At 39.1% G+C, this 15,832-nt stretch overlaps 1 protein-coding gene across 5 annotated transcripts; it reads left to right on the top strand.

Moving 5' to 3' along the window:
* Nucleotides 1-294: 294 nt before the first annotated feature.
* On the top strand, nt 295-14,387 carry ZNF260 (zinc finger protein 260). 5 transcript variants are annotated; one of them, XM_064381433.1, is made up of 5 exons: nt 295-480; nt 3,602-3,827; nt 5,638-5,784; nt 9,786-9,835; nt 10,215-14,387. In XM_064381433.1, exon 5 carries the CDS (start codon nt 10,239-10,241, stop codon nt 11,475-11,477), a length of 1,239 nt encoding a protein of 412 aa, XP_064237503.1. In that variant the 5' UTR covers nt 295-480; nt 3,602-3,827; nt 5,638-5,784; nt 9,786-9,835; nt 10,215-10,238; the 3' UTR covers nt 11,478-14,387. The 5 variants fall into 5 exon arrangements, with proteins under 5 accessions (XP_064237503.1, XP_012292505.1, XP_012292487.1 ...); XM_012437082.3 differs by lacking the exon at nt 5,638-5,784 and having other exon boundaries at nt 3,602-3,804; XM_012437064.3 differs by lacking the exon at nt 5,638-5,784.
* Nucleotides 14,388-15,832: the final 1,445 nt, after the last annotated feature.

The following is a 15,832-nucleotide window of genomic DNA, read 5'->3' as shown; positions in this document are numbered from 1 at the left end:
GAGCGCCACGCCCGCGACGGGCAAGATGGCACCCGGTTTGAGCCCAGCCAAAGGCATTGTTACCCTCATTCCCGAACCGTGTCTGAGAGTCTCCTGGGGTTCCTGGCTTAGTATCGCACCATGGCTCCTACATGAAGTCCACACAGCATGTTTAAGCTGATCTTAACACCTGTGGCACACCACTACCCTCTCCCAGGGATAGCGTAAACTTAAGACTCGGCCTTCGACTCCTACCCTCGCCAGGGAGACAATCTCCACAAGCTCTGGCAAAGGAAAGAAAGTTCGCGAGAAAAGCTGACTCAAACCGCTGAACCTTCTGGGAATTGTAGTCCACACTCAAAAGAGTGGCACGGACGACGGGCCAACGTCCGGTTCTGAGCCCGGGCCTGACCGAGCCCAGGAGACCTCTGGGAGCGCTGCCCGCCAAAGGAGTGCGCAGGCGCGGACTCTCCGTCTCGTCATGGTGGTCTTTGTCTGCTGGTGAGTTGGGTTTCGGCTCTGTGGGACTTGGCTTTCTGGACGCTGAAACGGGCCAGGGACGCTGAGTGGGAGGATTTGCTGTGCCTGCGACGGGGCTGGGGAGTGTGAAGGGGAGGAATCATCTCCTGTGATGTGCGGTGATCAGAGCTTGTGTGGCTGGGGCAAGCGTTACAGTAGAAAACTGGTGGGTTCGCGGGTGGGGTGACCGAGGGTGTGAGGCGGAGGTTGAGGGTTACAGAGTTAGTAAGAAACTGGTTCCAAGTTTGTGAGGATGGACGGATGGCTTTGTAGGTAGTAACCTCTAAGCTTCACTCTTCTCATTTCTAAAATAATAAGGATGCGTTTTCTGGAAAATAGGAAAGGGAAAAGGCTAAGGAATTGAGCGGATAAGTAATTTTAAACGTGATTTTTATATAAAAGCAGACCTGTTGTGGAGTAAAAAACAAAATCAGCGTTACTTTTCCATTATTTTTTTAAAGAGGAAAGATTTCCAAAAAACTTGTTACTGGATGCCTGTACACCCAGTAGGCACTGACTTTTCTTAATACTTTGGAGAAACTTTGGGGCTGTTGCTTAGAGAAACTCTAAACTAAGGAATATCTTTTAAGAGGTAGTTTCCACTAGTGCAGACAGCACAGAATTGGGAAGCTAATTGTCCTGCCTTTGGCGCAGAGGTCAAGAAACTAACTGCCTAATTCGTCAATGAGGGCAGCAATCTGACTTCTAATTTAATCAGGTTTTCCCAGGCTTTTGTAAATATAGGGGAATTTTTTTCTTCTATGTACAAAAATAGAAGTATTCTGTCTTCAAGTATCTTGTCATACTTATGCTTACCATATTTTTCAATAAAATAAAAAAATAAAGTAAGGTTTTGACATATACAAAAAAAGTAAAAGATACAAAGAAGACAGGACTTAGTTTCTGCTTTTTTCTTAACTCTTGGTGTTTCTAAGTTTCTGGCCTTGATCATCTTTTCTCCTCTAAGTACTCCTATCGGCAACATTACACTGCCATGGCTTCATCTGATACAGATGACTAATAAATGTCTGTTTCTATCGCAAGCTTGTCCTGAGCTCCTGATCCTTATTATCCAACTGCCCAACATGCAGTCCACCTGGAAGTTGCATAGGAACTTCAAGCTCTTTATGTTTAAAGTGTCATACTGATAGCTCCTTCTTCCTGCACTCTGCCTCCATCTATTTCCCCTCTGTACCTGTTTCAGCAATTCATAGCACTGTCTAGCCAGATTCTAAGGTTCTTACATCTTAGAGAAAGCTGAGGCCGGGCGCGGTGGCTCACGCCTGTAATCTCAGCACTTTGGGAGGCCGAGGCGGGTGGATCACGAGGTCAAGAGATCGAGACCATCCTGGTCCACATGGTGAAACCCCGTCTCTACTAAAAATACAAAAATTAGCTGGGCATGGTGGCGCTTGCCTGTAATCCCAGGTACTCAGGAGGCTGAGGCAGGAGAATTGCCTGAACCCAAGAGGCGGAGGTTGCGGTGAGCCGAGATCGCACCATTGCACTCCAGCCTGGGTAATGAGCGAAACTCCGTCTCAAAAAAAAAAAAAGAGAAAGCTTCTGAGTAAGTTTGAGGCTTTCATTTGTCATATCCCATTACAAATTGTTAACCAGGCTTTCTCAGTACACATAATCATAAATGTATATGTTTGCTGAATTAGTGAAAGAGCATACAGTCAGCGCTCTGTATATGTAGGTTCTGCCTCCACGGATTCAACAAACCATGAATCAGAAATGTCGTTAAGCTTGCGATGGTTATGTCTGTACAGAACATGTACAGACTTTTTTTCTTGTCATGATTCCCTAAACAATACAGTATAACAACTATTTGCAAGGCATTTACATTGTATTAGGTATTATAAGTAATTTGGAGATGACAAATTATATGGGAGGATGTGCATAGGTTATATGTAAATATACTTCCATATACTTTATTTTTATTTTTCTGAGATGGAGTCTCACTGTCACCGAGGCTGGAGTACAGTGAGCAATCTCTGCTCACTGCAACCTCCACCTCCCAGGTTCAAGTGAGTTTCCTGCCTCAGCCTCCCAAGTAGCAGGGGTACAGGTGCGTGCCATTATGCCCAGCTAATTTTTGTATTTTTAGTAGAGATGGGGTTTCACCATGTTGTCCAGGCTGGTCTCGAACTCCTGACCTCAGGTGGTCTGCCCACCTCAGCCTCCGAAAGTTCAGGTATTACAGGCATGAGCCACTGCACCTGGCCTCATATACTTTAAATGAGCATCTGCAGATTTTAGTATCTACAGTGATCCTGGAACCAATCCCCTGTGATATCAACAGAAGACTATTATTATAGGACACTTACTATATTTAACTTCTCCTAGTTAACCTAAGTAAAATATTAGTCCTCTAAATTTTTTTTAGAGCTGTGACTTATAAATAACATCAGAATAACTTCCTGTATTTTTTTCCATATTACTCAAGATTGGTTACTTCATATTTATGAGAAAAGTGTTATGGGGAAAATGATATTCAAAAATGTGACTTCAATCAGGAGCAAGGTCACAAGTGACACGTGCTCAAATGAACCTGTACAGGTTGTGAGTGTGGCTAACTCTGGCATCTTAGTCTCTCATAGTTTCTCTGTAAATCCTGAAAATAAGGTCCCATCTGTTTCTCATTTTTGAAATGTGTAGAGCTTTTTTTTTTTTTCCTTCTCTGAGGCAGAGTCTCCCTCTGTCGCTTAGGCTGGAGTGCAGTGGCGTGATCTCGGCTCACTGAAAACTCTGCCTCCTGGTTTCAAATGATTCTCCTGCCTCAGCCTCCCAAGTAGAGGGATTACAGGCGCCCATCACCACGCCTGGCTAATTTTTGTATTTTTAGTAGAGACTAAACGGGGTTTTACCATGTTGTCCAGGCTGGTCTCAAACTCCTGACCTCAAGTGATTCACTCGCCTCAGTCTCCCAAAGTGCTGAGATTACAGGTGTGAGCTACCATGCCCAGCCATTGAAATGTGTAGAGCTTTTGAATAGCATAATGGGTGTGGCCTGAGATGCTGTGTACAAATACTCTTTTTTCCATTTGCTCACAAGTAGGTCAAAGCCAAAGAGTCATCATTACTTTGTTCTTTTTCACAGACCTGCTTCCTTGTACATCCGCAGGAGCTGCAAAACCTCTAACAGCTCTAAGGGCTCTGCCTGAATTCTGGGATGCTGCTTTGTTCCCCAACCATAACATCCACATCCAGTGTCATTTTTCCGTTCACAAGTTTAAAGTCAGCACTTAAAACAAGAACAGCAATGGATGATTGAGAAAGAAATGTAAAGAAAGTTCTCTTTATGTGAGTAAGCGAGAACCTGGCAGGTATGAATGGGATAAAGGCTTATTACAGTTATTCAATGAGAGTTTTCAGCCTCTGAGTTTTTTTGTTTGTCTTTTTGAGCCTTTGTCTTTTAGAGTGACTATTGCTGGGAATTCTTTAGATACCTAAATGACATTTCCAGACCTTCTTCCTGACCTTCTTTCCACCTGAATCTATACATCCCTTTTATCAGATTCTAGAGGACTGATTGCTCTTCTAAACTCTATTCTTGATGCCAGTCACTCTACATCATTGGCAGCCTCAATTTTATGATTTTTTACAGCCTCAATTTCACTTTTCTTCCTTTCACTAGTATTTTTCATTTTTCACTTTTCCCTGTATGCCTACACGCATTTCCTTAAGCATTCAGTCCTTCATAGATCTGTTAGCTTTCAAAAACTGGCATGTAAGTTCTTTCTTTAAAATGTAATCATTCTATGTGCAACTATTATGTATCAATAAAAAAATCTTTCAAAAACTAGCAAGTAGATACTTTTCTTTACAATTTAACTTTCTATCATTCTTTCTCCTTCCATTGTTATATTCCTCAGAATTGAATTTTGCTTTCTTACTCTTATTTTCTGTTGTCTTCCTACCCCCAGCCATCATAGTCCAACACTATGTTAGCTCCTGCTTTTTAACAATATTGCAGGCTTGGGAATTAGTGCTGATTTCCTATTAGTTGATTTCCCTGTTAATTTTAAAAAGAAATAATACTATTATTATCAAAGTTTAATATGTATGCTTGATAGAAAATTAAAATAATCGGTATGTCTCTTCATTTCTGGCCCTCAGTTCCCTGTTTCCCAGAAATAGCCACTGTTAGCAGTGTCTGCTGTATGCTTCTAAATGTTTGTGTTTTATTTTTCTTGTTGTTTTTGAGTCTCGCTGTGTTGCCCAGGCTGGAGTGCAGTGCTGTGATCTTGGCTCACTACAACTTCTGTCTCCCGGGTTCAAGCAATTCTCCTGCCTTAGCCTCGAGTAACTGGGACTACAGGCATGTGCCACCACGCCTGGCTAATTTTTGTATTTTTAGTATAGATGGGGTTTCACCATGTTGGTCAGGCTGGTCTCAACTTCTGACCTCAGATGATCCACCCACCTCAGCCTCCCAAAATGCTGGTATTACAGGTGTGAGGCACTGCGCCCGGCCAATTGTTTTTATGAGTATACAAAAAGGCTCTCAGGTACAGCAGTGACTTAATTTGACTGTGAGAAGATTGCTGTGGCTGCTGTGTTGAGAATTGTAAAAAGGTAAAAGCTAAAGTAGTAAGACTGGTAAGGAGGCTGTTAAATAATCAAGGAAGACGTGTGGCTTAGGCCTTGGTGGTCACAGTGAGGATTTTCCAAAATAGGCAGTAAGTTACAAGGTTGTAAAGAGTGTAATCTGACAGAAAGAAAAGTGTTGTTTGAGCAATGAGAAGAATGAGATTGCTATTTAAAGAGATGAGAAGAATTTGAGAGGAATTGGTTTGGGAGCTGAAGCAAAAGCTTGAATAGGGCAGGGTAAGTTAGATCACTATTAGACATCCAAGTGGAAATGTTGAGTAGTCAGTTGGATATTTGAATCGGTTACTGAGGAGAGAGGTCCAAGCTGGTGATTAATATTTGTTAGGCATCTCAGATTCATAATATGTAAAGCAATGACACAAGACTAAGAAGTGCACTAATGACAGTAAAGCTAAGTGACTATAATAAACGTCAAAATATACCAGTTTAAGGAATGTAGGAATGGGTTTCTTGGTCATGTAACACTTACGTGGTGAGTAGTCCAGATCAGCATGCTAACTTTGGTGTTTGTGGTCCCTGAAGGATGTGGATTCCTCCCAGGTTCTCTCTTTATTATCTGGTTGTGGTTGGAGCTGGATCAACAATGCATCCTGGTTTCAGCCAGATAGAAGATGGAGGAACTGCTCCTCTAGGACAGGAGTTCAGCAAACTTTTTCTATAAAGAGCCAGGTAGTAAATATTTAAGTCTTTATAGGTTATAGGATCTCCATTGCAGCTATTCAGCTCAAGCATTATACTGTGAAAGTAGTCATGGACAAGAAAATAAATAAACGTGACCATGTAAAACTCTTAGTTTGCCAACCCTTGTTTTAACAAGTCACTATTTACACAGAATACAATTAAGAGTTTGCTTGTCATTAGAGCATTTTGATTACATTTTGAAAGTACTTTTTTCAAGAAAGTACTTTTTGTTTTATTTTTTGAGACAGAGTCTTGCTCTGTCGCCCATGCTGGAGTGCAGTGGCACAATCTTGGCTCACTGCAACCTGTGCCTCCCAAGTTCAAGCAGTTCTCCTGTCTCAGCCTCCCAGGTAGCTGGAATTTACAGGTGCCTGCCACCATGCTTGGCTAATTTTTCTATTTTTAGTAGAGACGGCATTTCACCATGTTGGTCAGGCTGGTCTTGAACTCCTGACCTCAAGTGATCTGCCTACCTCATCTTCCCCAAGTGCTGGGATTACAGACGTGTGCCACTGCACCTGAAAATATTTTTTAAACATGAGAATATTTAATTTTCTTAGATTCTGAGAATATTTTTTAAATATTTAATAAAATATTAAAAAATACTAAAAAATGTTTTTTAAACATGAGATAAATGTTGAAATAACCATTTTACTTGGTATTCTGATGACATTTTCTAGTTCAGTTCAGCATTGTCATTTACAGTGTTAAAAATTCAATTCTGATATATATGAAGCAGATAGGGTTTTAATTACAAAGAAGTTGTAATTTTTAATTTTTGGGGGGTTGTTTAGAATATAGTAGCATAAGTCATGATCTGTTATGCATAATACCAATTTTCATGAATTTTTAAAAAGTAATTGGAAAACATAAATAATAATACCATTATCTAATCAACGTTTAGTAAAATTCACATGCTAAGCCATCTACACCTTGGGCTTAAGGGAGCAAGAGCTCTATTTTTTTCTTCTTCTTCTTCTTTATTTTATTTCATTTATTTATTAAAAAAAAATTTTTTTTGAGACAGAGTCTTGCTGTGTTGCCAGGCTGGAGTGCAGTGGTGCGATATCAGCTCACTGCAACCTCCGCCTCCTAGGTTCCAGTGATTCCCCTGCCTCAGCCTCCTGAGTAGCTGGGATTACAGGTGCCTGCCGCCATGCCCAGCTAATTTGTTATATTTTTAGTAGAGACAGGGTTTTACCATGTTGGCCAAGTTGGGATCTTTTTAAATGGAATGTTCTTTGTACTCAGTGGGCCTGTTAAGTATGTAGACTCATGATTTATAATTCTGGGAAGTGTTCTTTATTAGTTCTTTGAAAATGTCCTACATTCATTTTTCTTCATACTTTCTTTGGAACTCCTTTAGTAGATCTTGAGCCTTCTGGATTCTTCCAGTAACCCACTAATGTTCCAATCATTATACTCTTTCTTTCTCCCTTTCTTCTTCCAGTCTTCCTTTTTTTATTTGAGGAGATTTTCTAGACTGACTTTCTCCAACATATTGAATTTATAAGATCAATATCATATTGTTTATTTCTAAAACACTTCTTTATAGAACACTGTTTTTTGTTTTTTTTTTTTGAGACGGAGTTTCGCTCTTGTTACCCAGGCTGGAGTGCAATGGCGCGATCTCGGCTCACCGCAACCTCCGCCTCCTGGGTTCAGGCAATTCTCCTGCCTCAGCCTCCTGAGTAGCTGGGATTACAGGCACGCACCACCACGCTCAGCTAATTTTTTGTATTTTTAGTAGAGACGGGGTTTCACCATGTGGACCAGGATGGTCTCGATCTCTTGACCTCGTGATCCATCCGCCTCGGCCTCCCAAAGTGCTGGGATTACAGGCGTGAGCCACCGCGCCCGGCCCAGAACACTGTTAATATTTCATTACAGTGATAATAGTAATCTCCTAGCTTTCCATGATATTAATTGTAATGTTATATGTGTGAGTTTTTCTGCTTTTTGCCTTGTATTATATTTGATCTAGCTTTGATGTTAGGGCTTTCATCAAATGTTTTCTGATCTTTAGCTCTACATTAATTTGTGTACATAAGTGAAAGTGGGGCTTGTAAAATGCTGGTTTTCACTGTGCAGCAATCCCTAATACAGATGTGTTGCTTTCGATGATTCCAAATGTTAGTATCTGTAGGTGCTCTCATGGTCTTCTTATTTTTTCAGTAAACAATTCTTCCATCATCTGACACCTAGCAACCACCAGCATTCTCAGAATCTAACAGAAGAGCCTCTATTACATGTATAAACTTTTACTCATTCTTCTCTTCTTACTATGATGCTCTCGTCTACTTTGGTCATCACTAAATTTGGAGCCTCTTGGGTTTGTGTGGATGATAAACTTCACATTTCTGTCCAGCTAGGAGAGTTCAGGGCATTAGCTGGTCCTTTCACAGTCATTTTATAAGCCCTGCCTTCCACTCTTGCCCAGTCTCTCTGTTGATAGAGCCTATCTGTTAATATCTGTATTACAAACGTGTGTAGGTGGCACCTATATCTGCTGGCTTTTCTTTTTTTTTTTTGAGATGGAGTTTCACTCTTGTTACCCAGGCTGGAGTGCAATGGCACGATCTCGGCTCACCGCAACCTCTGCCTCCTAGGTTCAGGCAATTCTCCTGCCTCAGCCTCCTGAGTAGCTGGGATTACAGGCACGCGCCACCATGCCCAGCTAATTTTTTGTATTTTTAGTAGAGACGGGGTTTCACCATGTTGACCAGGATGGTCTCGATCTCTTGACTTTGTGATCCACCCTCCTCGGCCTCCCAAAGTGCTGGGATTACAAGCGTGAGCCACCGCGCCCGGCCCCTGCTGGCTTTTCTTTAAACCACTCAGTTCTGCTGTTAATTTACAGTTCTCTATTTGCTTTCTTTCCAAAATTTCCTAAGACTTTTTTTTTAAGAGACAGGGTCATACTCTGTCACCTAGTCTGGATTGCTGTGGCATGATCATAGCATACTGCAACCTCAGACTCCTGGGCTCAAGCGATCCTCCTACTTGAACCTCGCAGGTAGCTAAGACTACAGGTGTATGTTACTACACCTGGCTAATTTTTTTAATTTTTGTAGAGATAAGGCCTCACTTTGCTGCTTAGGCTGATCTCAAACTCATGGCCTCAAATAATCCTCCTGCCTTGGCCTCCCAAAGTGCTGGGATTATAGGAATGAGCCACTATCTCTTGCTCTCGTAATACTTTTTGTCCACTGATGTCTTCTTAACCTTTTAGTTCTTGTAAGTATGTGCCCCTCTTCACCATTTTACTGTCATTTTAATGATGTTTCAGGAAGACATAGAAATAAGCACCTTATTTAAACTTTCCTGTTCATTTTATTTATGTCCTGTCTTCCTAGGCTCTCCCAGTCTTTTAAGTATTTGTCCTTTCCTCCTGTTTCTCACCTATTTATGTTTTAAAGACCAAGACCAAGTCTTGCTCTGTCACCCAGGCAGTGGCATGATCATAGCTTATTGCAGTCTTCAAATCCTGGGCTCAAGCAATCTGCCCACCTTAACCTCCTGAGGACTATAGGAGGACTACAGGCTAGTTTTTAAATTTTTTATAGAGACAGGAGTCTCACTCTTTTACCCAGGCTATTCTCAAACTCCTGGCCTCAAGCAATTTTCCTGCCTCACGCTTCAGAAGTGCTGGGATTATAGGTGCGAACCACCACACCTGGCCTTGTTTTCTCCCATTTTACTGATTTAGGAAATGCTTTTACATTTAAAAGCAGTTAAAATTATACATACCTAGGAACGTCATTTGTATTTGAACTTTATACTGAGAGACTAGGCTTGGATAAAGAATCTATTTTACAATAACACATTTCTGAAATTATATTAATAATGGGAAACTTCACAGGTGTTAGTGATGTTATGTTGATGACAGTGATAACCTAATTTATTGGATGCTTATTACATGCCAAGCACTATATATTATATATGTATTAACTCTCTTTCAATGATGATTTTTTTGTAATTCCTTTTAGAAGAAGCCTGGGAAGTTTATAAACAGATAAAGACGCAACATGAAAGACTTGTAAGTTAAGTTTCATCTTTCTCTGAAAATACAGACTGAGGAAAAATTTAGGAAACATATTTCCTCTGAACACAGTCATTGATTATTCAAGACTACCCTTCTGTGTATGGGACTCAGTTTAAAAGAGTTTGAAACATAACTTATACACAATTTATACTTAAATATGAGAGAAGCTCTATAAGAATCATTAAGAATATAAAGAGATGTTATATTTTATCCCTTTTCATAATCATCTCATCTCAGGGTAATCAATGTGAGAAAAATCTTTCTTCATAAATTTAACTTTGTTAGATACCTGAGAATTAATATTGAAACTACACCATATGAATTTAGTGAATGTGGGAAAGCTTTCATCCTTATTACATCTTATTTGGTACAGGGAATTCTGATTAAATTCACATTCATGATAGGAATGTTGGAAAGTCTTCAGCATGAATCAGATCTCCTTCAGCATGATCAAATTCATACTGGAGAGAAACCTTATGAATGTAATGAATGTAGAAAAACCTTTAGCCTGAAGCAAAACTTCCTAGAACATAAGAAAATGCATACCGGAGAGAAATCTCATGAATGCACTGAATGTAGTAAAGTGTTCTCTCGAGTCTCATCCCTTACCCTACACCTCCGAAGTCACACAGGGAAGAAAGCATATAAATGTAATAAATGTGGAAAAGCCTTTAGCCAGAAGGAAAACTTCCTTTCTCATCAGACACATCATACTGGAGAGAAACCTTATGAATGTGGAAAAGTTTCTATTCAGATGCCAACCCTCATCAGACACCAGAAAAATCATACAGGAACCAAACCCTATGCATGTAAGGAATGTGGCAAAGCCTTTAACGGCAAAGCATATCTCACTGAGCATGAGAAAATTCATACTGGAGAAAAACCATTTGAATGTAGTCAGTGTGGAAGAGCCTTCAGCCAGAAGCAATACCTCATTAAACATCAGAACATCCACACTGGAAAGAAGCCCTTTAAGTGTAGTGAGTGTGGAAAAGCTTTTAGCCAGAAGGAAAACCTTATTATACATCAGAGAATCCATACCGGAGAGAAACCTTATGAATGTAAAGGGTGTGGGAAAGCTTTCATTCAGAAGTCAAGCCTCATTAGACACCAGAGAAGCCACACAGGAGAGAAACCTTATACATGTAAGGAATGTGGGAAAGCCTTCAGTGGCAAATCAAACCTCACTGAGCATGAGAAAATTCATATTGGAGAGAAACCCTACAAATGTAATGAATGTGGAACAATCTTCAGGCAGAAGCAATACCTCATTAAACATCACAATATTCATACAGGAGAGAAACCCTATGAATGTAATAAATGTGGAAAAGCCTTCTCTCGAATCACATCACTTATTGTACATGTCAGAATTCATACAGGTGATAAGCCTTATGAGTGTAAGGTCTGTGGGAAAGCCTTCTGTCAAAGCTCATCTCTTACTGTGCATATGAGAAGCCATACAGGTGAGAAACCCTATGGTTGTAATGAATGTGGGAAAGCCTTTTCTCAGTTCTCAACTCTTGCTCTGCATATGAGAATCCATACTGGTGAAAAACCTTATCAGTGTAGTGAATGTGGGAAAGCTTTTAGCCAAAAGTCACATCACATTAGACACCAGAGAATTCATACCCATTAAAGTTCTCTATGAATGCCTTGGATTTAGCAAAACATTCAGCAGATTTTACACTGAATAGTGTATTGGAAAATTCATTTTACATTAAAGTGACATGAATGTGGGAAGTCCAGCAGCAATTCAAAACTTAAATACTGTGATGTCTATTAAGTATTATAAAGAAAACCTGTACCCCCAAAACTCCCACAACAAGCATTATTGATGCTCTACTTCTAGAAGTATTCGTGGATGGATCACCTGAGGTCAGGAGTTCAAGACTAGCCTGACCAACATGGTGAAACCCCGTGTTTATTTAAAAAAAAAAAAAGAAGAAGAAGAAAGATATGAGATGTATAAGGATTTGAAATTAAGAGACAAAATTATCACTTTTGTGATATGTTTTGCTACATGTATGACTTGTAAAACTATAATCATCAAAATCATTTGTTGTTGAAACAGTCATAAAATTGAGACTCAGACAGAATATTGAATTCAGAAATATGTACATGAATGTATGGGGAACTGCTAATTGAATGAGGTGGTATCCCAAATTGGTGGGGAAATCATGGATTACTTAAAAATTAATTGACTCTTCATATGGAAAAATAATAGATCTCTACTATCATCATACATTAAAATATTTTTCTTAGGAATTCTAAAAGTATTGAAGACTAAAATGCAAAAAACAATACTTAATCATATAACAGTTTTATAGGAAAATGTTTTTAAAACCTTGGGGCAGGAAAGAATTTCTAAAACATTCCAGAATACACAGCAGTTCCACTTGTGAGTACAGTAGTCCATGATTTTCTGCAAGGGATGGACTCCAAGACCTCCAGTGGATACCTGAAACCCAGATAGTACCAAACTCCATGTTTTTTCATATATATATATATATATATATATATATATATATATATATATGTACACCTACGATAAAATTTAGTTTACAAATTAGATACAGCAAGAGATTTAAAACAATAATATATAATGGAACAATTATTACAATATACTGTTATAATAAGTTATGTGAATATGATCTTTCTCTCAGAATACCTTATTGTACTGTTGTCAACCATTTTTGAACTGTGGTGACCACAGGTAACTGAAACCATGGAAGGCAAAGCTCTGGAAAAGGGGGAACTACTGTATATATCTATATATCTAAGAAACACATGAACACAGGGAGTCATATACTGGTCTGTAGCTGTATAATTCATGCAGCATGAGTTACAGTAGACAGAAATTGGGAAACATGCCTGTCTCCTGTGACACAGATCAATAAAATGTGATAGAGTAACATAGAATACTCTGTAGCAGTTAAGTGACAAATGAAGTCTATATATTAACAGATTTTTTAAAAACCATTAAAGTGAAGAAAAATGATGAACATATTGTAATGATGCTCCTGTGAAATGGAATATAATCAACACTAACCAGCCCTAGTACTAAGCATTGGTTATGGATAAATTATGTAACACTAAAGAATGGATTGAAAGGGTAGCACTCTATTCCCAAAAGTGGAGTGGTTACCTCTAGGAAGAAAGGAAGTGGAAGGGAAATGTGACCAAGAATGCTAGTTAAAGGATACTTCAATTTTGTGTTTATTTCTTATTAAAAAGAAATAAACATTCTAAGTAAACATAAAATGTTAATTCTGGGTGGTGGTAATATTTGTGTTCATTCTATCATTCGTGCTATTTCCTTAAACTTCTGAAAATTCAAAAGCTCCAGATAGGAGTGAGGAAGCCGTACATGAAACATTATAATGGACTAACATTCCTAGTCAGATACTAATATTCTATAGAAGATATTTCTAAAATGTCTTTAAAATATGAAATAATTTTTAATTGGAGTGGCAACTTAAATGCAATTAAACTAATGTGTCATAAGAATAGTCTACATAATCTGTATGTAGTTATAATCTGTACATAGTCTTGGAGGATATGATTTGCAACAGGTTCATTGGAGCACATTTAAGGATCATATTAAATATATGCACAGACATGGAGACAATTCATTTTTACTAAAACATTTATGAGAAATTTTAATACTCTGCACAACCAGTATTGACATTAAAAATTAGCCACTTTGAAAATGAGAAAACTGTGTCACTCTTTAATTTTTTTTTATAAGCCACTGAATAAAACATTTACTTCTGGATTTCACCTTCACTTATAACCTGCAGACTAAATTGCTTTCTTAATTATGTCAGACACACTCAAGTCAACCCCAACCCCCTTGTTAACCTTGAGAAGATAGTGCTGAAAAAGGGGATCTCCCACCTAAACTGTTCTCTTATTTGAAGCCAGTCTTTTTGAGAATTTATGTTTACCTGGATTTCTTTCCACAATAACTTGACAGAGAAAGCTTCTAATGATATTTTTGAATGGTGATAAAAATGAGTATACAGAATTTAAACCTTACACTGATTTTAAATATATTAATTTCTTTTAAACTCAATGCAATGCTAATATTATTATAGCACTTCTTATAGCATTTCTGGAGGTTGGTCTTGAGATAAGATTGAAAATGACAGTTGTTGATTTTCTGAGGTAATGTACCCGAATACTCAAATTGAATATATGTATGTGTACATGAATCTAAACTGTTCTATTTCTCATTTTGCTTTACTTAATCTTTCATATTTTTTAAGTGTTTTGCCCATGTACTAGTGCAGCTTTGAAGTCACCAGAATAACTAGGACTCAAATTCAGACCAAACCAGGAGGACTATCTTTTCGTGCCTTGATTTGGCCATGGTCCTGGACTCAGCAAAAAGAATGATTATGAGGGTCAGAATAAGATGAGCAATTGTTACATAATATTCTCTAATACTGTGTACTATAAATTTGTTCAGCTGCCTGCTTGTTTATTCACAGTTTGCTTATTTGCCAGTATAAACAATGCTACAATAAAAATTCATGTAATCATCCCTTAAATTTCAGTTGTTTTTATTTCTGTGGGTCAGATTTACAGGGAAGGGATTGGTAGATCAAAGGATATATGTTATTTAAATATTTTTAATAGATATCAGAGTCAGGTCCAAAAGAACAACGTATCCTCTGTAATAGATCCTATGATACTACTTAATTGCATGCTGCTTTGATGAGTGTAAACTTCATTTGCTCCCAGATTTGCTTTGTGAATTTTCTTTTCTTTCTTTTTTTTTTTTTTTTGAGATGGAGTCTCGCTCTTTTTACCGAGGCTGGAGTGCAATGGCGCGATCTCGGCTCACCTCAACCTCCGCCTCCTGGGTTCAGGCAATTCTCCTGCCTCAGCCTCCTAAGTAGCTGGGATTACAGGCAGTACCACCGTGCCTAGATAATTTTTTGTATTTTTAGTAGAGATGGGGTTTCACCATGTTGACCAGGATGGTCTCGATCTTTTGACCTCGTGATCCACCTGCCTCGGCCTCCCAAAGTGCTGGGATTACAGGCGTGAGCCACCGCGCCCAGCCTGCTTTGTGAATTTTCATAATTAGTTCATTTTTCTGTAGGATTATTTATCTTACTGCCCCTCCCTTTTTTTTTCTTGAGTTAAGGTCTGGTTCTGTTGCCCAGGCTGGAACACAATATGGCACAATCTTGGCTCACTGTCACTTCCACCTCCCAGCCTCAAGCCATCCTCCTGCCTCACCCTCCCAAGTAACTGGGACTACAGGCGTGTGCCACCGTGCCAGGCTATAGTTTCTGTTTTTTGTAGATGGGGTTCACCATGTTGCCCAGGCTGGTCTTGAAATTCTGAGCTCATGTGATCCACCCACCTTGGCCTCCTAAAGTGCTGGGATTACAGGCGTGAGCCATTGCATCTGACCATTCTGTCTTATTTTTAGTATCAAAGCTAAATATATAGACTTACAAATAATTGCCTTCTAATTATAGCCAACTTGGTCACACACAAAATTTCTTTTTTTTTTGGAGACGGAGTTTCGCTGTTGTTACCCAGGCTGGAGTGCAATGGCGCGATCTTGGCTCACCGCAACCTCCACCTCCTGGGTTCAGGCAATTCTCCTGCCTCAGCCTCCTGAGTAGCTGGGATTACAGGCAGTACCACCGTGCCCAGCTAATTTTTGTATTTTTAGTAGAGACGGGTTTCACCACGTTGACCAGGATGGTCTCGATCTCTTGACCTCGTGATCCACCCGCCTTGGCCTCCCAAAGTGCTGGGATTACAGGCATGAGCCACCCTGTCTGGCCTTACTGGTTCTTTTCTATCTGATTTCTGTTTCCTTCCTAAATCTGTATTTTGATACAAACTTTCAACAATCTCTGAATTAGACCTTTTCTGAGTAAAGAAAACATTGTTATGCTTATCTTACAATTTTTCTAATCAAAACATTCTCTTTTTTTGGCACACTTTATGTTACAGAATTATATA

Source organism: Aotus nancymaae, unplaced genomic scaffold, assembly GCF_030222135.1.
Source record: "Aotus nancymaae isolate 86718 unplaced genomic scaffold, 86718_ANA_hifiasm-v0.15.2.pri h1tg000028l, whole genome shotgun sequence".
NCBI lineage: Eukaryota > Metazoa > Chordata > Mammalia > Primates > Aotidae > Aotus > Aotus nancymaae.
The sequence above is the reverse complement of the archived record's forward strand: the minus strand, read 5'-3'. Positions and strand labels throughout refer to the sequence as shown.